Source organism: Egretta garzetta, unplaced genomic scaffold (genome assembly GCF_000687185.1).
Source record: "Egretta garzetta isolate BGI_Z169 unplaced genomic scaffold, ASM68718v1 scaffold287, whole genome shotgun sequence".
In the NCBI taxonomy this organism is placed as follows: Eukaryota; Metazoa; Chordata; class Aves; order Pelecaniformes; family Ardeidae; genus Egretta; species Egretta garzetta.
The window spans coordinates 5,645,911-5,669,117 of record NW_009260435.1 but is presented as its reverse complement, the minus strand read 5'-3'; the positions used below and the strand labels follow the sequence as shown (position 1 = coordinate 5,669,117).

Sequence of the window (23,207 nt, the reverse complement as noted above, 5' to 3'; positions counted from 1 at the left end):
CGTCCACTATAAATGCAAAGCCAAGGATGACACCATCATTAGCCTTCGCCTTGTCTCCAAGTCAGCAAAGATTTAAGCATGTTCTGAACTTCCAGCTTATAGCCCCTCTTGAATTGTCCATATTTTCCACATACTTCACAATGCACAACCACAGATGAAACAATATTACTTTCAGCTATATTAAGAAATAAAAATGTATTTAGTATGATAAACTAAATATTCAGATTTTCTATTTTTTGAACAAGCTGAATGAATTGAGAGGTCTTATATAATATTTCAAAGCCACTTTTGTGACCAAGGTCAATGAAGTATCAGTACTTTGAACTAAGCTGCATTACTAATGTTTAAAAAGTAATATAGGCATTAGCACTATAACAAAATTACAAAACACATGAAAATGTATCAGGTACCAAAGAAACCTTATAGGAATTCAGTTACTCCAAAATAATGTGGCTTGATCAATGTGCTCTAAACCTTGTTCAATTATTTTATACAGATAAACAGCCCAATTAAAAAAAAAAATTGCTACCACCACAGTAATTTTCTTGCTCCTGGAATAAGACAGGTAACTCTGAAGGACAGGCTCAGAACAGCAGACTAACTTGGATCAGCTGAAGATGCTTCTCTTGCCAGTGACAATCTGCCTGGGTTACTAGTTGGTAAAGCCATCTGGCAGCCAGACGCCTCAATATTTTGAAAAGAAACTTTTTTAAAAAAATAGACTCCACTGGTGATTTTTTCATTCCATTTTCTTTCTTACCTAGCAATGAACCATGTTCATGCTAATCTCATTACCTGCATCTTCCAGCATCACCAGCAGACAGAAAAAAACCCACTCTCATGCATCCTGTCAGGAGGCTGTTTGTTAAGTCTATTTGTAACAGTGTCTCATTTTGAATGTGGCAAAAATGGGCATGGTTTCCACAGGACTCCAAGAGGAGTCTGCTGGGTAACATCTTAGGAAAACCTCTCATGCTGCAGTCTTTCATATGTGGAAAATGGAGGTAATTATGTGGAAAACTACCCTCTTGGAAAAAGTGTCTCTATTGAAGGAAAAAAGAAAGAGAGGACTAAGCCCAAGCGATTTTATAAAAATGGTTCACAGCTGGGAGAATTAGGAAAGCTTTCCACAGAGTGGTTCTAATAGGTATCTGGGGAAGAAATGAAGGCTAACAAAATTTAAGATTTTCTAAATATTTTTAAAGTATTTTGTAAAAATGTGTACCAGAAAAATAATTAACTCCTCAACAACTGTCCTTTACCCAACTTTGATTCCCATGTTACAGCTTATTATGCTCTACGTATCAAGTCAAACTTAAGCTCAGGCAAATTCAGAACATTAGACTAGGTGCTTGGGAGTTGGGAATAGCTGACCTACAGAGAGAATAGAATATTCTACGTTTGTGGCTCCTCTGAGGTAAGGGCTTGGTCTTTGGACTGTAAATACAGCATAAATGTTGTATAAGTATATGGCCATCCTAAATACAACATATCAGATAGAAGACATTAAAAAAAACACAAACCACCCAAAACCCCACCAAACTAAACTAATCTGTTTTACAGTAAATTATGGATAGCCTCTACTTAAACCAGAAGAGGGCAGCATCTGATTACTCAAACAAGGGATTTGGCCCATGATTAAAGAGTTACCATCTCCATACTGGGTTGGGTTTTGGGGGGGTTTGATTTTGGGGGGAGTGGGAAATGGGAGTGGAGGGGCTGGTTTTGTTTGCTTATTTGTTTTTTAACTCCTTATTCACAGTCTGGAGGAATTAATTAATTGATTTTTTTGTCTTGTTCTGAATTTCAACAGACATATTTAATACTTGTTTTTTAGTTATTTTAAAAAAATTAACCTGATCAAGAACATTCAGAATCACTTAAGATGATTATAAATGCAAATCCCCAAATCTTAGTTTGCCTAGAAAGGTGAATGCACTGGCATGAGCACCTCTCAAAGTCTGGTTTCAGTGGCCTGCAGAGTGGATATTTCTAAACTAGCAATCTATTCCACACTCATCTATGATTGTAGGGGACTGAACACAGTGACTCACTGCTGTGCTGTTTCTCCAAAGACTGCTTTTGATGCCTCATGCTCCTCCTCCTTGTGTTCTGCACAGGTAGGTCTGGTACAGGATGTTCTTTCAAGATCAGTGATATAACCTAGTAACTGGAAACTACTGTTTAAGCCTATAAATGCTGGCAGAGGATTTAATGGCTCCAGCTAACAACTGCTCTCTTAATTGTTTTTTGTATTATGAACCTGTATATTGTTTTTAAGAGCAGTCAGCACAGCAGCAACGAGCCAGAGCAGCCTATCAGTTATTCCTGACCTGTTGAAAATTATTTTTTTCCTTAAAGAGAGGATTTAAATTAACAGTTTAAAAAAAATCACATGGTTCCAGAATTTCTCTCGTTTTGGATGCTTTGCGGCTGGATACTTAAACTGCAGTAGTAAAAAAAATACTAATCAGTGGGCATGTTTGAAAACTGTGGCCTTGGATATAACTTGTGGTCCATACTCATTCTTGAGACAGCAACATGAGACTAACATACTTAAATTTCAAAGCTCATTTACCTTCATGGCAGCTTTCAATTCAGAGGCATCATACTGTGCTGGTGTCTTCAGCAAGCCCAAGATCACTGCCTCCAAATGGCCTGACAGAGCAGACTTGAGCGCTGCAGAAAGTTCCTGTAAAAAAGGAGGGATGATGGAAGAAAAAAATTAAAGCTCCTTCTGATCTCCAGAGAATTTAGCCTGTAGTGCTTTAAGTCTCCAAGCCTGCAACAGTGTTTCTTACACAACTGACAAGGAAACAGAACGTAGAGAGCTTTTCCTTTGTGAAAGCCTAAGAAAGAAATTAGGGCAAAGGAATTTTTTCTCATCCTTTGAAAATAAGAAGAAACCCACTGGTGGCTGACAAAGTGCTTGGGAGCACGGTGCAGACATATCTGAACAGCTTTGCTCCAGTCTTGAAGCACTGACACTTTGTTGGAGCTAATAAGCACAGATGGATCTGAGTTTGAGTCCCTGCGGTCAGTGCTTCTCCATCATACTCCCATAGTTTTTCCCAGTAGCACTGTATTATTTGTGGTTTTCCTATTATCCCAGCCCTTTACTAGCTGAGACATTGGAAAATTGACTGCACAGTTATTCCACTGTACAGGCCCTGTTCCCAAACAGCTAGCTAAAGAGAAAAAGTTGTCCCTGAGCACAGAAAAATTATCTCTGTCTTCAGGGAAACCATCAGAGTGTAGCCAAAGTCTCCATTGTTAATTGTCAGTTAATCCTAGAGAAAGAAACCATCAGGCACATTCACTTCACAGAGTGCATGCAAATCTGTAGCAAGTAAAGTCAGAGGCATGTCCTCTTTTATGGGTTTCAGACACAACTTGATAATGCTAATTATCAGCTTCGCTGTAGCGTAGTTACAAAGTTGAAATCCCTGGGATCAAGTCTGGCGTTCATACAGATGAATGTATTCCCTAAGCTGAAGTTAAGTCAGTAGCATTCAGAAGAGAATTGCTGAACTTCAATTGCTGGTTTCTAACACTAACAATTTGTGAGCTTGAGGGGCAGGGAAAAAGCAGGTAGAGAAAGTGACCTCAGCAAAATTGCAGAGAAGTGTGTACCAGAGAGATAAAGCGCCAAGGCACTTAATTAGTTTCCAGAGTTGCCCATTTAATCCAGGGCACTAATATATGCTAACACTGTATGCATGTACTTTGTGGATCGACCAAGATAGCGAATAGGGATTTTGGGCATCTAGCTGCTTTAATCTAGGAAATGTTCTAGTACAATAACCGAGTTTTGGATACAATGTTCCATCATTTATTTGTGTGAAAACAGGTGCTTTGGACATCAGCTGAAACAGCAAAGATACTGCGCATCTCTATAATAAATTTTAAGATAATGCCATGAATTCCAGTTAACCGAGTGAAGTTTTTGCAGTCTTTGCATTTTGGTGTAAAGGCTGAAGGAAATACAAATCACTACAGTAGGATTTACCAAAGTAACTGCAACAAAACACCTCAAACTGAAACAAACACCTGCCCTCACATTAGCAGGCTTCTGGATAAATAAGGTCTTCTCCCCCTGCCAGGAAAGCAGAGTCTCCATTCTGCCATCCTTTGCCACGGATAGGAGCACTCTAAGAGAGAGGTAGGAAGCAGATAACTGATAGATGTAATTAATTTATAAATAGCAAAGAGAAAAAGTTTTACTAAGCGTACCAAATGAGCATCTGGATATTAGCAGTTCATTTCAAAGTTAAGAGATTACTGGCAGCAGTTAAGACTGACCAGACTCATATGAAGACACACATGCAAGAGCCCCCAGTATCCACTGGTAGCTCCATTAACGCTGGTGATGGGGAAAGATCGCATAGATCAAACACCGTTCCTCAAAATTACCAATGGTTTCCTTTAGACACAGCTCAAACTCAAAGGAATGAAAACAGAGGTAGATCTGCAGCTTTTTAAAATTATAACCATCTATTGAGAAACCCTGCAACACACAAAATGAGCAGTCTAGTACAACACAACACACTGCCAAAGAAATCTGCACAACCAAATTGCCAAAGAAAATAATGAGAAATTGTCCCTAGAGGATACATCTACATGTTTTTCATATCCCACCTCCTCCTCTCTTGCCATTCAATTGTTTATTTCACAGAGTGGATTCTACTGCAAATTTCCATTGTTTCTAAAGACTGCTTTATTCTTTGGCACTTGTTAAACTTGATGAATTCAGTTTGCTCTTGGGTCGTAGTAAGGCAAAAAGATGAGAGAGAAGCAGATGAAAAAAGTTGCAGATTTTCTTGACTGTGCATTTTTGTGGTCATGCAAAACATTTAACAAAGCTTTAAGTGACACATTTCACTACGAGGGTCCACTTATATGCATGATTCTCCCAGTGCCCCCAGGGCATGACCACCAGGGTGCAGACATGTGCGCACATGCATGCATCCAATCTGTGTGTGCTTCTGCATGTGCCTATATCAGCCATGCATAAAAATTGGTGAATTTCCAAAATTTAACTCTAGATTTACATTTGGTTTCAGCTGAGCATTCTGGGCTGCTATTGGAGGACTACCATTTGGGGTCTGGCAAACCTGAAAGAGATACATTCATCATAATCCTAACTCTATACAAGTTTCCTCTTTTTCGTGGGCATAAAACTTCAATTATGGTAAGGTTCACAAAACTTCAAAAGTCAACAGAACAGCTCTTGCCTTCCAGATAGGAAGGCTCATTATGCAGAATTCTGCACACATTTTACAAATTTCTCTCCATCAACAGATCAGTACCTAAGGTATTTCTGACAGGATAATATCTAGTGATAGTTCAACTCATTGCATCACTTTGTTCCGCATCTGCAGCATTCGTAGCAAAACTGACCAGAGTCTTCTCTCATTTAAGCTAACTCTGTGAATAGAAACAGAATACTTTCCTTACGCTGAGTCATCTTCACAATACCAAACCCAAGCAAATAAATATTAATCCCCTAAAGCATCTGCCTTTCATCTTTTCCTTCAAACTGAGGCATTTCACATCAATGGCTTTTCACTATTGTTTAGCATATTTCACCAGGGAATCCTGTGGCTGGCTGGCTATGCTGCCCATCATAATTTCTGGAGGTGCCAGGAAACCACGGTCTCCTACAGATTTCAGTCCCAGTTGTGTATACTCAACAAGTTTTTAAGTCCCACACAGTCGTAAAGTTTGACAGCATACATGAAGTAGACACATCTTTAATTTCAGTGAAAAGATAAACCAAATAATACTTATCTCCATTTTACACCCAGTTAACTGTGAAACATACAAGCCCTGAAAAATCCAACTGTCCACAAGAAAAATATTCAAAACTTGATATTTCTTCATATTTTGCTACCTTTTTGGTTCTCCTCTGATAGGCAAAAGCAATGTCCTGTCTCTGTTCATTGCTGCGGTTTGTCAGGATGTTGATGATGGTGACCTCATCCACACCTACAAAGACGTGAGACAAACAGTTAAAGAAGCTTTCTTGTTACTGTTCTCTTTGTATTAATATGTTCTCCGACACTCAAAACATAGCATGTGCTGTCTGGAGCAGAGCTCCACAGCTCTCATAAGTTAGCATATGTCATGTCTTGGCCTTGAAGAAGGGCAACCAATTACAGCCCAAATTTTTGATGTGAAGCAGATCTTAGTGTACACAAGCATGTATACACCTCAACAAAGTCCAGCTTGTGACCAGCTTTACTACTTCTGTTTTCTGCTTCACCTGTGTGCCTGTGTATTTGTGTTCAGTCACTGAGTATTCTGCAAAAAGGTGCTCGAGAACACATGCATGAACTTGTACTTACTAAATCTTGTGCTGTCATTTTGGTAGAGTGTTTCAATTAAGGCTTCTTAATAAAGCAGTTATATTTCCTATTTAACCCATAGTCACTTAACTGTGACTCCAAACATAAAAATGGGAAAATAAACCAGTATATTTCATTCTCTCAGCATCTCAGAAGGGCTTTTTGACCTGGGAAGAAATACATATGTGCTACTTTTTTTTTTTTTTTTTAAATGACCACTCAAAGATCCATGCTGGGTTTTAACTACCGTGCCTAGAGGACTTGGATGCTCAAACTCCCAACCTATCTTTTAAGTAAGTGAACTATGTATCAGTACAGGTTTAGCTTTAAGTGAAGTTTTCCAAATCCATGCACTTAAATGCAACTGCAGACTGAATACAGGGAAATCATTAAGATCTTTTATAAGGTAAAAGCCAAAGCATGCATCTAGAGTTAGATACTTTGGCTGTCAGTAGCACCTAATGCACACCACAGCTTTAGATCCTGTAGGGGTCATCAGTGCATACAGAGGAAAAGCTTTTATGTTGTACAGGAAGCAGGATTTCCAGGTGTTATTTCCTAGAGACTGCTACTTGCTATTCTATGTTCCTTCCAATGCAGGCAGCATCTTGTGACTTTTCCACCTGCTCCTGCCTACTGCTACTAACTTGAACTTCAGACTCCCTCTTGTTTTCCCCACTTCACTTGCTGCTTTCAAACTGGATTCTCCTGAACTTGCATTCTTTGGACTGGCACAGTTCTTCCTCTAGACACAATTCTCATCTGCAGGTTGATCTTGGCAACTCAAAAGATATCCCAGAGCCTGGTTGAGCTGGAGGCTCTTGAGCTTCTTGAGATGAACCTGGAGCATCTGACTTATCTCTGTATCCTGTGATAGGGCTCTAACCCAACAGACATACAATTACCATCCCTTGCAAACATCCAGGTCTCTCAAAGTCCTCTCTGCAGGGACAGCTACCCTTTGTTTACTCACATCAACAGAAAAAAGCCAAACAAGCTGTATTTATATTCCCTTAACTAAGCATTGAAGTTTTATTAGATACTTCCTCTTACTGTGAGAGCTTATACAAACTGCCCTTGCAAGAAGCCAGACTCCATCACTCAAAGGAAAATGTTTAGAAATGCAAGCCCCCCTGCCACAAGGTAAAGCAAAAGAATTGTTAGCAAGAGATACAGAGCAGCCAGGGAAAGGAACAGTGCATACTCTTCTACAACAGAAAGATAATTTATAATTAGCTATTTTTTCTGGTGAGTTGCATGCCAGGTTTTGAAGCAAATAGATGGCTCTAATATAGAGGTCAGAACAAGCAGAGAGTACCGTGAATAGCTTCTTTCACATTTGCACACACATCAATGTAAATAATGATTTTTTGATAAAAAAACCCCAGAAAGTAAGGACTGGATCAGCAGCTACTAGTAGGACCCAGAGCCCTGCCAGAATCCATCTACATTTATTTTCCTTATTACCTAAAGCAACCTCACAGCAACTTGAAACAAAGGACTGCAACAGATATTATAAAATCAATCATTTTAAGTGTGAATGTTGCAAAAGACCTTCTGTAGCCCCTAGCTACAAAATCCAAAATTATGAGTCAAATCCAAAATTAATTTCTCCGTCTTCACCACATTTCTCATGATTAAATACTGTACTTGATAGCCTCACATCCTTAGCTCAGGCTGAGGCAGACCTACATCAGTGCTCTTATTCACACAAGCTTGGCCTGCAAAAGTCAAAAGGCCCTGGAAAGCATTGTATGTCTTAGTTACCAATTTTGGTTTGAAAACATGCTGACTGCACGTTTCAGACATAATCTCCTCCTGCACATTTTAAAGTGTTCCCGTTTTATGTAAGAAAAATTCTCCCAGTCCAGGAATGGCCCACAGACAGAAACGCATACATTGGGCCTTTCAGCTGTTGCAGGGCCACAGCATAAGCCAATGACTCAAGCTTTCTAATAAATTCTACATTTAAACCATTCTTGGCATTCAAAAATGGCAAATGACATTTTCAAGTTTAATCACAGTTGTGATAGATTAGAAGCACATAAATGACTGCATCCAAGTTTCTTGCTTGTTAACTTCCTATTTGCATCGACAAAGCATACTCATTTCTCTGGCATTTAATGGAAAATAAGTGCTTGTGCTTCATACTTGGGAATCATGCTGCATGGACAGGATGCTGACTCACATCTGCTGAGGTGGGGCAGAGCAGCAGAACAGCTCAACAGCTCTTTGCTGTTCACTAAAAATCTCAGGAAGTTTCAAGGTAATGAAACAAATGTTTATTTCCAAATTTATTCTGTCTGGGCAGATTTTATCAGTGCATTTCTAGCAACTGAAAATTAAACATGGCTCACAATTTTTTTTTTAAAACAAGAAAGCTCCTTGCAGATGGAAATTTATTTAGCAGATCTTAAAAAAAAAAAAAAACAAAACCAGAAACCACAAACCCAAACCAAAACCCCTCTGATTAAAAACAACTTTTCTTCTAAAAGAGGCAATCTGTTGCATTGGTAAGATTGCAGTGTTATGGCTCAATCAGCAAAAAAAGAGGAAATTAACATAACCAAACTGAACAGTTAGTTTCTAATTCTCTGCTTTAAAAGACACTGTATTTGAATTTACATGGGCCAAAACAACAGCACCAGCATTGTTATAAACAAAATGGATGAAATGGACAGTCATTTAACTTTCTAGGATAAGGTGAGGACAGAGCTAACATACTTTCATTTTTCAGGAGCTTGCATACATTCATTCAGCTCATTTACTAGAAGTCTGTTCTCTTAAATTTCATTTTCAAAGACAGCATGGAGAGAATACCAGAATCTATTTATGTCCTAACAGCATCTAGGTTCTGAAGAGATCATCGATCTACATGAATTAATGAAATGGGATTGCAGCTGGCCTCAAATTATTAATGGGAGATGTACATGATTAGCCCTTGTGAGACCTCAACACCATTGTGTATCTGGTACCAACACAGTCCTAGGGCTATTTGACTGAGTTTATGAACTCCAGTGTCTTAATTTTCCTTGGATAAAACCCTGATCCCGCTGGAGTCAAATGGAAAAAATTAGATAAAATAAGACCATAATTTCAGCTCTGCTATTTTGCTTAGCAAGATTTCACCAAACCCAAACCATGTTACAGTAAGATATTTCTTTACTGATACTATTAATATTCTGAATATGTGAATGATGCAGTCTGGTGGATTTCAGGCACTATCCTCCCCTACCAGCATGCCAGCAGATTTCCTCTAAACTTTTACTTCGTAACACTGAAAACTCTGTTAAAAAGTTATGGGCATGTTTGATATACTATATAAACAGTGAATTCAGTCTTACAGAAGACCCCCGTTACAGTTTATACCTCATCATTGTTTTACCAGTTTCTGGATATAATGAATTTATTATAGATGTAAGTTCTAAGCACTTTCCTACAAACAAACCTGTGTTTGATTTCTGCCAGTCATAGAATAAAAAGAAGTTTACCATGAGACCTCAGCTGCAAGTAATTAACTATTCACAAGCTAGTCTGACAATAAAATTATTTAACAAAGTCTTTGAGACACATAAAGTCACAATGCTAGGGAATAACTGAAACAGAAGGTGAATACTTCAGCAGCAGTTGTCTTTCCTACAAAGAATTAAAAGGAAACCTAACATATACTCTCTTAGTACTCTTCTAGTGCACCACTTTCTTCTATTTAAGCTCATATACTTGAGCTAATCTATACACAGTGCGCAATGGAGAATTATACAGAAATTAAACAGCCTCTTGTCCTACACAGCAGAAAGCCAACATTTACAAAGGACATGCTAAGGCACTAGATGAACTCGCTACAGAAGAACTAAATAGCACAAAAATGAAGCTGGCAGTGATGACATTTATTTCAAAAGGAACAAGCCAGAACTGTAACAAGTTATTTGCATTACGCAAACTCTAGGTTGAACTACTGCTAACTACAAACCAGTTTTATATTATCTAGAGCCATTTTTGCACATGTCCCTTTCTAGGCTGTTTGATATATATAAAACAACCCCTGCATTTAATTCAACTCCACTCAAAGCCCAACAAAGGGCTGGACAATATATTTGTGCACTACAGTTTTTGCAGATAGATCTAAGCCCCAGTAAACACATTACATATTTCCCACAGATCCCACAATAGAAAAATAGATGGCTAACCTCTGAGGAATTAACCTGGAGAGTGTGAATAAATGCTGGAATATTTAGATATTATCTAAAGCAGAACAGTCAGATACTCTATCCCAGATCTTTGCCCTAAAACAAATACACAGCTGTTGTTTAGCCAGTAAAGTAAGTTTTACCCATTTTACACACAATCACCAAAACAGAGATTCACGACACTGATTCGGGGAGTTTGCATTACTGGGAAACAGATGGATAATTAATTAGATGGCAACTTTTCAAAACTGGCCCACCCTGACCGCAAATACCATACTTGCATATTGTTTATATAAAAATGCAGAAGGTATACCCAAATGATTTTTCCTAGAGATAAGACTCCTGGGATATAATTTCCATAGTACTGCTATAAAGGATACAATCTGAAAGACTACTTTGATGATTGTGAAATACAGGCCCATTACATCATGTAAAGACCTAGATTTTTGAAACAAAGAAAAGGCATGGATTTCAGATACCAGGAGTCCTTTATCCTCTATAGAGCAAAGACCCTAAAATGCTTGGTTATGTCCATGTTTTTTTGAAACTGACCTCCTCAACCACAAAAAGAGCTTGCATATGTATTTATAGCCCGTTATCTCTCTCTCACTGTATTAAAACAAAACAAACCAGTCATATTACTCTTTACCACTCCATGATCACTTACATTGCTTATTTCTACCTTCTGCATACAATGCAAACTAATTGCTAGAGAATCAGTGACACTTCCTAGGAAAAAGGTAGCTGCTGTGGGTATGCACTGTTTATTCATTATAAGTGTTATATTTTTGACTCAAAACCTATGGATATTTCCCAGAAATATTCTATAGTGTTTTCTTGCAGAAGAATTGCCCCATGTAGCTGTTTACATCACTGTTTGTAGAAAACCAGTTCTTGTCTGGATGATTTGGAATTTTCCTTTGGAAAAAAAAAAAATCCACATATATTTTAGAGAGTTCACATTTTAGCAAATTTTCTGAATTAGCAGATGAAAATATCCAGTAAGCAAGCATTTGAAGTGCAAGGAAACAGAACCTAGAAGAAGGGCCCTAACACTCTTGTCCTTTATATCCCCCAGGAATTCTTCCTTTGAGAGAGCCTTTATGGAGAAAGATTCAGTATTAAAACCATAATTCTCCCCTTTAAAGCCACCTTCCCAGAAAAGCTCCTGGGTAACAAGCAGAGAGAAACTCAATCCTACAAACATGCAGGTCCATGAATAAGTTTCCCAATTATTTGTTCAAAGGGTTGGGAATCCTCTCTCTAACAAAGTGTTTACGTCTATCTTAAAACCAAACTCAGAAAACTGCTTTCTTTTGCTGGAAGAAAGTGAAAAAACTACAAGAGCTTGACTTTCCCAACTGTAAAAGCTTTTGTACTGCCTAGGATACTGTAAGTTCATTTTGCATTAATTAACAGCTTGAGTGTTAAAATGTGTAAATTTGTACTTATCCTGAAAGTCTGACAGTATATTTGACATGTTTAGATTTGCCTTATAATCAGAGCTGTAAAAAATTAAGTCTAGATAAAACTCTACACACACACAAAGCATCTCCTGCCAAACACAATGACATTTACTCCTCTCTTGCAAGAGGATTTTTTAAAATAGGAACAAACCATAAAATGATTCAAAATCAGAACTGAACCTACTTTAATGAGCAGACAAGGGATTTCTCCAGTTAAATTAAGAAACCTTGCAAAAGGAGGCCACATGTTTGTTAGGGAGGGGCAATACTTTACATTTCATAGCAAGTCAAATATGTGCTTTGTTGGCACTGATGGAAGACTCTGCATTTCTTTCTGATGAGAAACCATTTGGCTTTTAAATTTCTCCCTCTCCTGACACGTAGGCAGAAGACTTGGCAGTTCCAGCTACACCCAGCTGTTGCTTCTCTGGGCTGGAGGAAGTCTGGAAAGCGTGGCACACCCTTGTCATTGTTACAGAGCAGGACAAGGACAGAGGATCACTGCCCTGGGAGTACCACCAAGGCACTACTCCAGAGTTGTAGTTCATAGTCCCTGTACTCCTGATTGTTTCAGTATACCAGATTTTTCCATGCAGCTGTATCTCTCCCCTGCTCCATCATGGCCTCCTATCAGGGGGTGGAAGTGGTGGATCCTGGCACTGATACAAGCAGACGGAAGCCTACCTGAGAGCCTGACTCCGAGCAGCAGAGGACTCTCACATGCCCCTGCCCTTGAAACACTGCAACATCATTTCAGAAACCAGATTCTGTTGTTTCTAGGACTTTCTTTGACCACAAATATAAGATATGTGAGCATTTAGTTCAAAACCCAGGAGAAAAATGTTCAAACCATCCCTATTCAGCTGTCTGGAAAGCTGAAAAGAAGAAATGTCCAATCCAATAATCCAGTAGAAATCCACAATTCAGAGCTTGTTCCCAAAATCACTGCCATAGAAGTTGACACTTTGTTCTCAGTGGCAGAAAAGTAGTAGAATTTGAAGTACTGATGAGTCAAGAGAAAAAAGTGGACATTTTCAGTGATAACCTCAACAACTCCTGGCTACAAACTTCAAAAGCATATTCAAAACACTCATTTACAGAGTTCAAAATCTAACTCAGTCAAGATTTGATCAGCGAGATCTGATAAATCCAGTACCTCCTAAAATAGGTATCCCAGAGTAAGGATATTATAACATTGGTCTTGAGACACAGTACCTTTTGTTTTGTTTTGGTTTTTTTTTTTTTGCATGCCAGCATTCTATCTTACAAGTAGAATCAAAGCCACGGCCCATGTTCCTCACCTTTGGTCTTGATGGCTGTTTCCAGGGCTGCAGCATCCCGGTCAGCATCAAAATTTGAGTAAGCTTTAACTGTGGCATATGCACTTGGTGGGAGGGAATGCTAGAAGAAGAAAAACAACCTCAAAGTTAAATCACATAATCCTGTCATTGCTGCAGTTAATAAAACACGTGCCTCTTGGTTAACTGGTACTTAGCCAAATTTTCACATACAAGAATTACCATTGGATATCTGTGAAAATGGAATTCTGCTAAGAGCCACCGAACTCAGTTCTCCTGACAGGTATTGTCCAGAAATCCGTTCATAGCCATGCTTACTATAACAAAGAATACATACAAATAGATACTGTATTTTATTGCAGCAAAAACCTAACACAGTCCAAGTTTACTCACTAAACCTCAATCTTCTAAAATCTGGAGTTGTCTGGCTAGATCTGAAGGAAACTGACTACAGAAAGCTAATTCAAAGACAATTTAACTACCTGCTGTGACAGTATGAAGTATTTTATATTCTAAGCCAATAGTTCACTTTATATTGCAGGATAAAAAAAAAAAAGTAGAGGGAGATGGAAGATTAACCATGAGAAGTCAGAACAAGTTTTGTGCTTTATCTTATGGACTTTAAAGGTAACACCAAAAAAAAAAAAAAAAATATCTTTTTAAGCTTATCATTCTAGAAAGCAGAAGTTACTCACAATCTCCTTTTGAAACTCCATGCCTGCAGATACTTGGTTTAAGCAGCACGAGGCTAACAAAACCAAATGACATTTCAAATTACCTCTGATAAGAATAAGAGGACTTTCAGGTAAATTCACTTAGTAAAGAGTTGTAACATTTCAGAAGTTACCAGGTTTTATCAGCTGTTTATTATTGTCCTCTTCTGAGGATTATAGCTTCAAACAGGAAGTCACCAGAATAGAGATCAATTCTTCTCAGCTGCTTCAGTGTAAGCTAACAGTTTAACTTGTTTCACCTCCCATGGGCAGGTTAAACTAAACCACATATTTTTGTACAAATAGCTGAGAAACATTAACAAATCCCACTCTGCTGAGCTCAATTTAGAGACCCAAACCTCTGGCAGAAAGGTGTAGTGACTAACACCTGAAATTGCCATAGCTGTTTCCTAAGTGAATGAATGACTAAGCCTTCTTGGTAAAGATCCCCTGTAAACTTTTGTTTCAGTCCCTAACTCCCTAACAGAAAGCCAGGTTCATTAACAGGACTAAGCATTCTTAATATCCCTGGAGGATCTTTTTACACACAAATTGTTAGAAGGAGGACAAATTTTAACCAAAATGTTCCATGAGTTTTGACTACATTTGACTCTATCCTGTAGAGGTCACACTGTCCTGAACAAATTCCTCTGGCAGCACCCACTGCACCATCTTGAGACAGCCTGTGTTACGCTGTGGAGATGGGAAGTCAAAAAAGCACCAATAAACTGAACCATTCTTTTGACTCTTACCATCAGCTCAATCTAGCAAAGTGGCCCCAGTTTGGCCCACAGCCACACCACAAAACACAGCCTTTCCTGTTAGCAGATTAAATTGCTAACAGAAACAGTAAACGGAGATGTGCAATGCAGCCTCAGAGAAATCTGTGTGCCTGTAAGATTCCTAAACCAAAGCCCATTAGTATACACAGTCGTGTGGCACTTCTATCTAATTAACCAGCACCACTGGATAATCTGAAGCAAGTCATCTGGTGAGCTTAGCAGAGTTGGGTACCTCTCCTTCCACCCAGCTCCAAGCATTTTCTGAGTCATTTGGACAAAGTATTTTACTGTAAGATGATATCATATGCTGAGAAAATACATAGCATATTTGCAATTTGGGAGCCATCTTTTCCTCTGTCATTCCACCCAACGCATGCACCAAGTTGGATTCAGATCCCCTGACACTGGTCAAAAAGACCCAGGAAGTGCCATGCACATTTGTATACCTAGGAGAGACAAAAACCTTCTGCTGGCTACTCTACCAGTAAATGGACCATCTTCAAATTCAGCATCCACAAAGATTATGCTTTACTCTCTCAGTTAAGTCTTGAGTGCTTCAGTGCAGTAGGCACAGGCCTTTTCAGGGTGATTACTCTGCCTATGAAAAACAGCCATTTAAATTCCAGACTACATGGTCTCAAATTACTCTTGTACACTACTGTACCACAGTACCAGTACTGTATGTTTGCAGTCAAAAGTTTTTCCAACAGACTTTCCATTTAGTTCAATACAAAATTTTCCAGGATGTGGCAGTAGATGTCCAGCTAGTATTGAACTGCACAAGCACTCTGGGACAGACTAAAGCAGAGAAAGATTTTTTTTTTTTCCTCCCCACATAATTAGCATGCTTCAGAGGTCCTCCAACTAGTTTACTTCCTTCTGAGCTTAATTCAATCCTATTGGGAAGAGTGGAACATGTGCAAGAAGCATATATCACTAACAGAAACACTGAAGAGGCTTAATTTCTTCTAAAAAAAACCAGGATGCTTTCAAGGTATATACATCTCAATATACCATATCCTCAAAAAAATCATCAGTCATGTTTGCAAACTGAGTAACTTGACATCATCCAGACTTCCAAGATGAAGTCTTGACTAAAATATAGGCTTCTGATTCTCAGTGCAAAGATGAAGCATAGCCGCAAGATCTTTGTTACAGAATCTCTCTATACTCTCTTGTGGATAGATGCAGAAACTGCAAGCATAGATTAACTTCAGCTCAACTCCCTCCTTTCCTTAAAAGAAGAAGATAATACCAGGCTGAAGCAAGCAGGCCGGTTCCTTCATCTTGAAACAAATCAATCACTATACTACTGATGCAGAACACACAAATTTGTTATTGCACAAGACAGGACTTGGGTTCAGCTGCGACCGTTTCTATACCCTCAAGGTTAAAAACTTCTTTCTTTCCCCCCCCCCCGAAAGATGGGTGGTTGAAGTACTGTGTTTAACATCAGTTAACTTGCTGAATCATTGCTTAGGGGAACTGGGCAAAACCTTTATGCAAACTAGCTACTCAACAAACCAGCTGCCTGATATTTCTTACACTTTATGGCAGGATTTCTGATGAAAATGCTGGCATGGAACAGTATTCAAATTTGACTTTTGCAACTACTCAGAAGCATCATGGAAGAAACATTTCTGCTCTTGAGAAGAGATTGCTCAAATATTATTCCAAAAGTAATTATCTGTTGAAACAAACATGGCCAAGAAATCTGAAGAGTTGACTGCTTTTGCAGTACAAAATCAGCTTTATTACTTACCTACAGTGCTCTAGCCAGTTCTTTGCAACAGCTCTTTCACAAAGATCATATGGTATAATTTATTTTGCAACAAGTAACAAAAATAGGCAAAAAGTTTGCTTGTACTGAGCTCAGATCTGGAGTTACAGGCTATAAAATTTAGAAGTATAGAAAGTGCCGGGTCCTGCACTTTGGTCACAACAACCCCATGCAGCGCTACAGGCTTGGGGAAGAGTGGCTGGAAAGCTGCCTGGCGGAAAAGGACCTAGGGGTACTGGTTGACAGCCGGCTGAATATGAGCCAGCAGTGTGCCCAGGTGGCCAAGAAGGCCAATGGCATCCTGGCCTGTATCAGGAATAATGTGACCAGCAGTACAAGGGAAGTCATCGTGCCCCTGTACTCGGTGCTGGTGAGGCCGCACCTCGAATACTGTGTTCAGTTTTGGGCCCCTCACTACAAGAAGGATGTTGCATTGCTGGAACATGTCCAGAGGAGAGCAACCAAGCTGGTGAGGGGTCTGGAGCACAAGTCATACGAGGAACGGCTGAGGGAACTGGGGTTGTTTAGTCTGGAGAAGAGGAGGCTGAGGGGAGACCTGATCGCCCTCTACAACTACCTGAAAGGAGGCTGTAGTGAGGTGGGGGTAGGCCTCTTCTCTCTGGTAACAGATGATAGGACGAGGGGGAATGGTTTGAAGCTGCGCCAGGGCAGGTTTAGGTTAGATATTAGGAAAAACTTCTTCACTGAAAGGGTTGTCAGGCTCTGGAATGGGCTGCCCAGGGAGGTGGTAGAGTCCCCATCCTTGGAGGTATTTAAAAGAAGGGTAGATGAGGTGCTTAGGGACATGGTTTAGTGGTGGGATGGCAGGGTTAGGTTAAAGGTTGGACTTGATGATCTTAAAGGTCTTTTCCAACCAAAGCGATTCTATGATTCTATGAAAGTTTATAAGCAACATGATGAAATAACACATGGATAGGATTCAATTCCTCTTCAGCGACAATCACAGAACCACAAATTAATGGCATGATATCCTAACATTACACTGGTAACCCCACCATCTAATGTTGCAATGTAAGAAATCAAACAAAGAGTGTGGCTTTCTGGTATTTCAATAAAACTATCAAGCAAGTGCAGATGTGGTAGAAAATACACAATCAAACCCAAGATTCTTTATGCTTTTTCAAAACAGAAAATGAGAAAAGAAATTTGAGAAAATGAGTTTTTTCAAGAGGTAGTTTGGTTTTGGTAACAACCATTACAGGAATGAGCTGCCCAATATTTTAATTCCCATTACGTAATGTTCTCCATTTTTAATTAAAGGAAAACTTGCACACTATCAGCAAAACCGAACACAATTCCACGTTCTCTTATCATCCTTAATTGACTTCTTCCTTTGGAAGAAAGAGGGACCACAGATGCAACCTAGCCATTTGGTTTGTCCTGTGATCCCTTTCATATGGCCCCAGCACATGCATACTGCTCATGCTGCTGCCCAGTTCGAAGAACTGTCATTAAATCTAGTCACCCCATATAATTGCCCTATGGTTTACAGCTGCTTTGTGGCTGAAAACCGATCACTGCTGACTAGATTTTTAGTCAATGTAAGTTTAAGTAGAAAAGATGTGTGGAGTCTTGTAAACTGTACAGCTCAGTACAACTGTTGGTAGACAGTCCTGTAAAAGAGACAAGATGTGGCATTTAAGTAAAACAAACTTTTCTTGTTTAGGTAATAATACTTACATCTCCTTCAAGGCTGAGCTTGCTTAAAATTTCATGGACAGTAGACATCTTGAAAGAATGCTGGAGGAAGAGAAAAAAACCAAAACAAGTAGACGTAAATATATTTACATCAGTATGTTATACAGTCCTGAAACACTGCAGCACTGTAAGTGATACAGTCCAATGAATCTGCTAATCCCCAGCAGGAAAGCAGGTAAGAGTTTCCAAGCCACAGCATCATTAATAATGGAACAGTAAGAAGTCTTCATTATATTGTACAACAAAAATTTATCTTTACTCCTTAAAAAAACCCATTTCTTCTGCATTTTAAATACTTAAGAATTGAAGAATCTCTACCTTAGAAACAGAGTCACATAAGCCTACAACTAAGTACCAGGAAAATTGTGCAGAAACATTACAACTTGGTCCAGCTCAAAGCCAAAAAGCAGCAACAAGTAGCAGCATTTAAATCAGATGCTCAGTTCCTCAAGTACTCATGGAATACACTGAAACTATTTATATTAATGCAGACATTTTATAAAATCATAATGCTGTTCAATCTTTAATCCGGGGCACAGGCCACAAAAGCCTCTAATACCACATGGTTTTGTAGTGGCTCCCCAGTCATAAGAGTCGCAGGACAAGCTACAAACACCAGTTAGTAACATAATTGTCAGATAATAGGTAACAAGGACTTTCTTAAAATGATAGCTCCAAAAGTAAGAGCCATTGAGGCAAGATAATCAATAGCATTGCTCCATTGCCAGAACCTTCATAACATCTTGCTATCATATATAAAGAGAAACAGGGTAAAACCGGACCCTGAGATAAGATTATACACATTGCAGAAGTGAACACTGATGTGATATGCTTATGTTAAAATGCCCTGCCTTTTTCCAGCTCTGGTTTCTGGTCAGGGAAGCTTGCCACAGCTGAATTGCTGTTTTACTGGAAGGGTCTCTCAACTAAGGAGAAAGTTTTTTCCAAAGGTTATAAGCCAGAGGCAGTATTTAAGAGGCTTGATGCATTCCCAAAACTCTGCTCTCGAATTCCTCTACTGAAAGGACAGACTGCCACTCACACTACCGTCCAGTCATCCAGGTTGGCACCTACAGCAAATGTTATTTTGCCTGTTGAAATTAAAGCTTGCTCCTCAGGAACTCTAGAATCAAGCTGTAGAGAGTATTATCAAAGAGGGAAAAGAGTTGGCTTGATGAGAGGTAGAAGACAAAGGACAGCAACTCCTCAAGGCCAGTGACATTCCAACTAACTGGCAACTGGCCTCACTGGATGCCACTCCCTTCACTTCCACACTGTCACCAGTTCCCCCAGTCCAGCTCCCAGATACCATTGCCTCCGAGACAACTCCTAGCTATTGTGAGGCCAGTCCTGGGTATGTCTTTTCAAATAGTTTTCAGATTCTTTTTTTATCCTCCATCAGTCACTTTTCCAATGGTATTGGGGCTTTCTCAGGCAACCAGTACTAGCCACCCAGGCAAATTTCCCAGACAAACCAAACTCCCCACCACTCAATGATCAATATGAAACCAAAAGCTCAGAGAAACAGCAAGTCTGAAATAGTTTCTTAAAAACGGAGATCTGGTTAAACCCCTAGAACAAGTGTTTATTTTTTGTTTTAGCTTCTGCAAACCTCCTGTACATCAAGAGAAAAGCAGAGAAATCCTTACTTTTTAGCAGATACAGCATGTGTTCCAAGAATAAAACGCAGAAACACAATCACATGGCTTTTGTAGCATAACTGCTGTAATCACACCTTTCCTCACTTAAAATACAGAAAGTAAACCTTTCATCTTCTGAAGCAACCTACGTATAATTAAGAAAAGCAACTTCACTTCACAGAAAAATTAAGATGCTAGGGGAGGAAAGGTAAGACAGAGAATAAAAAACCCCACAGTTATGCATGAACTTATTTGAGAATAAAACTTTTTCACAGCAAAAATCCAACCCAGCCTTTTAAAAAGAGGCAGCAGAAGTTGTAATACACTACTACCTGCTATTAGCACTATTAACCATGCTGGTTAGAGGGGGATGATATATTACTGAGTTATGAAATTCTTAATGTTTACTCTGAATAAATAAAATGAAGTACCTAATAATGAGACCTTTGTACTCTGACATTATTACCACCAATACCAAAGATGAGCAACTAAAGTCCTTTAGTCTTGCTTGTCACAAAGAACTAAAAAACACCAGTGAAAGCTGAAGCAAAGCAATTGCAGTATAATCTTTCACAAAACAATCACTGAACAGCTTTTTGCAAGAGTCCTGTTTCTGAATTGCTTAAAAAACCACACTGAAATCAGGCCTGTTGGAACAAAAAACTTGAACAGAGTCCAGGAACAGAAGTAACACACCCTCACGTAGAGCTGGAACTGGGAGGTTCCTATCATCAGCACACAATAATGCTATAGCAACTGACCGCCCATCAGCAGCAAGCTGGCAAAAGGAAAAAAAATGGGAGTTTTTGCAAGAATCTTTGCAGAGAAAGTTCTTTACTCAGAGAACAAGGAGAGCCACAAAGCTGGTGAGGGATCTGGAGCACAAGTCTTAGGAGGAGCAGCTGAGGGAACTGGGTTTGTTTAGTCTGGAGAAGAGGAGGCTGAGGGGAGACCTTATCGCCCTCTACAACTACCTGAAAGGAGGCTGTAGTGAGGTGGGGGTCGGCCTCTTCTCCCTCGTAACGGACGATCGGACGAAGGGAAATGGTCTGAAGTTGTGCCAGGGCAGGTTTAGGTTAGATATTAGGAAAAATTTCTTCACCGAAAGGGTTGTCAGGCTCTGGAATGGGCTGCCCAGGGAGGTGGTCGAGTCCCCATCCCTGGAGGTATTTAAAAGAAGGGTAGATGAGGTGCTTAGGGACATGGTTTAGTGGTGGGATGGCAGGGTTAGGTTAAAGGTTGGGCTTGGTGATCTTGAAGGTCTTTTCCAACCTAGATGATTCTATGATCTCTTGTCACACCCTGCTTTGTAAGGCAGTCATATTTGAGAACAGACTCCTACTGACTTATTTTATCCAACGTAGTTTTGACAAGTTCTGGGTGGGTTTGAACATGTAAATAGAAAATACTTGCACTAACTTGTTCTTCCTTACATTCGGAAAGGAATCAACTCCTACCTTCCAGCTGTAAACTAATACTTCAACACCTTAAGGCAATTTTCTACAACTGATTTTCCTCCTAAATCCACATTATGTAATCCCAAATCATAAAGTTATTCTACTAGAAGAGATAGCATCTGTTTTGACCTCGACCCCCACAGTAATCACTGGTTTGAAAACCTGTTATTGTATTTGGCCTAGTCTATATTCAGTACCTTATCCTCATAACTGTTTGGTGACAGAGTAGTATGTGTTTAAAAGCAGCCTCATATCTTGATTCCCAGGGGCAGCTCACATACATTACAGCAGAAAAAAACCCACGAGATCCTTTGAAAAAAGTGTCAGGTATGCACAAACAACTACATTGCTCAATAAGCAGTGTTAGCATTTTAAGAAGCACTTATTACACTCTTGTAGACAGAGATTGAGCAAAGGGTGTTCCCAGACACCAAGGAAATGGCATCCCTGGAGTGAGAGAATGGAAACTCTTTCACTCAGAGCACATTTGTGTCAGGTCTCCAAAAACTAGGGCAAGGCCTAGCAACAGAGGAGATGAGGGAGAGCGAGGAAGATCAGCAATATCTGCTGTAAATTAAAAAAGGACTCAAAATCACTCACTTACATGCAGTGCTAACCACAAGTACAAATGAGCCAGGCTGTATCTCCCCAGATCACCCAATAAGGTTTAGCAGATCATTTTAAAGCCACTACTTGGAAGAAAAAAAAAAAAGCTTTAAAGAAAAGGATTTCAAAACCCATTAGACCATGCTACCACAAACATACTTTAACCATTCTCTTCCACAGACACTGCTAATAACCCAGGAGATGCTCCATTGCAGGAAGATACTATGCACACACAAAATTAAGGACTTTTTTTTCTTCGAATTCAAATTATTCTCTCTTCTGAGACTTTCTAGGGAAATCTATTTTTTTTTTTAATCAAGGCAAACCATTCCTTACATTAGCTAATGGAAATTACGCTTACTAGCACTGCTTATCACAACTAGCTCCATCAACAGAAGGCACACATAAGGATGGATCACTCAAGGGCACAGAGGTTCCAAAAGATTCTTTCACTTTTGACCTATACATCAGGGTCTGCACATTTGTGCAGGTACAGCATTTGAATATGAATATAAGAACAACTAACATTAAACACCATTAAAGCTGCCATGCATAAGAACACAACTCACTTCTGCATGACTATGCTCAAAATCATTTCACTTTTCATCCAGTTAAAATACATGGCAAAATTCCTTTGCGAGGAGGAGGAAGTGGTGTTCAAGCTGACTCATAATCCAAAAGGCAGCAGCAAGATCTCAGCAATTCTGCTCATGGCCGAGACAGGGTGGGAGAGCCATGCCCAAGCCTGACTGCGAGCCAGGAACAGCACAGGGCCCCTATCACGCCGCGGGTGAGAGCAAAGGCAGCCCTCGGGTAAGCATCGGCTACCAGAACACACCCTGTACAAGGGCTTCTTTTCTGCCCCTGCCAGCGGCCGCATCTGCAGCGGCGCCAGCGGCCGCAGCCACGCCCTGGGGGAGAAGGGAAGGGGCCGGGGCCGCAGGAGTAACTCCAGCCTCGCTGCAGCCGAACGAAGAACACTGCCTTCAGCAGCTGGCACCGCCCGCCCCTTTGTGAGGCTCCGGGCGCAAAAGTGAATTTACAGTACCACCGTTAGCCAGCTGCGCCTTTGTGTACCTTAACGAGGAAAAGAAAAGAGGATTTGGGAAAGTTTGACGAAGTTCGGGGCCGGTTCCTCTTTCCTGAGCGCTGCTGCCACACCCAGCGTTGGCGCGGGGCGCCCGAACCTCTCCGGGGGCAGCCTGGCCCCGG

At 39.9% G+C, this 23,207-nt stretch overlaps 1 protein-coding gene across 1 annotated transcript in view; it reads right to left on the bottom strand.

Moving 5' to 3' along the window:
* ANXA2 (annexin A2) overlaps positions 1-23,207 on the bottom strand; it is a 41,726-nt gene that overhangs the window by 6,662 nt on the left and 11,857 nt on the right. Inside the window, exons 2-5 of the mRNA XM_009643958.2 lie at positions 18,275-18,334; positions 13,302-13,401; positions 5,894-5,988; positions 2,579-2,692 (exon numbers count right to left, since the gene is read on the bottom strand). Of these exons, the coding sequence (XP_009642253.1) occupies positions 2,579-2,692; positions 5,894-5,988; positions 13,302-13,401; positions 18,275-18,322 (357 nt within the window). The 5' untranslated portion in view covers positions 18,323-18,334. The remainder of the gene's footprint in view (positions 1-2,578; positions 2,693-5,893; positions 5,989-13,301; positions 13,402-18,274; positions 18,335-23,207) is intronic.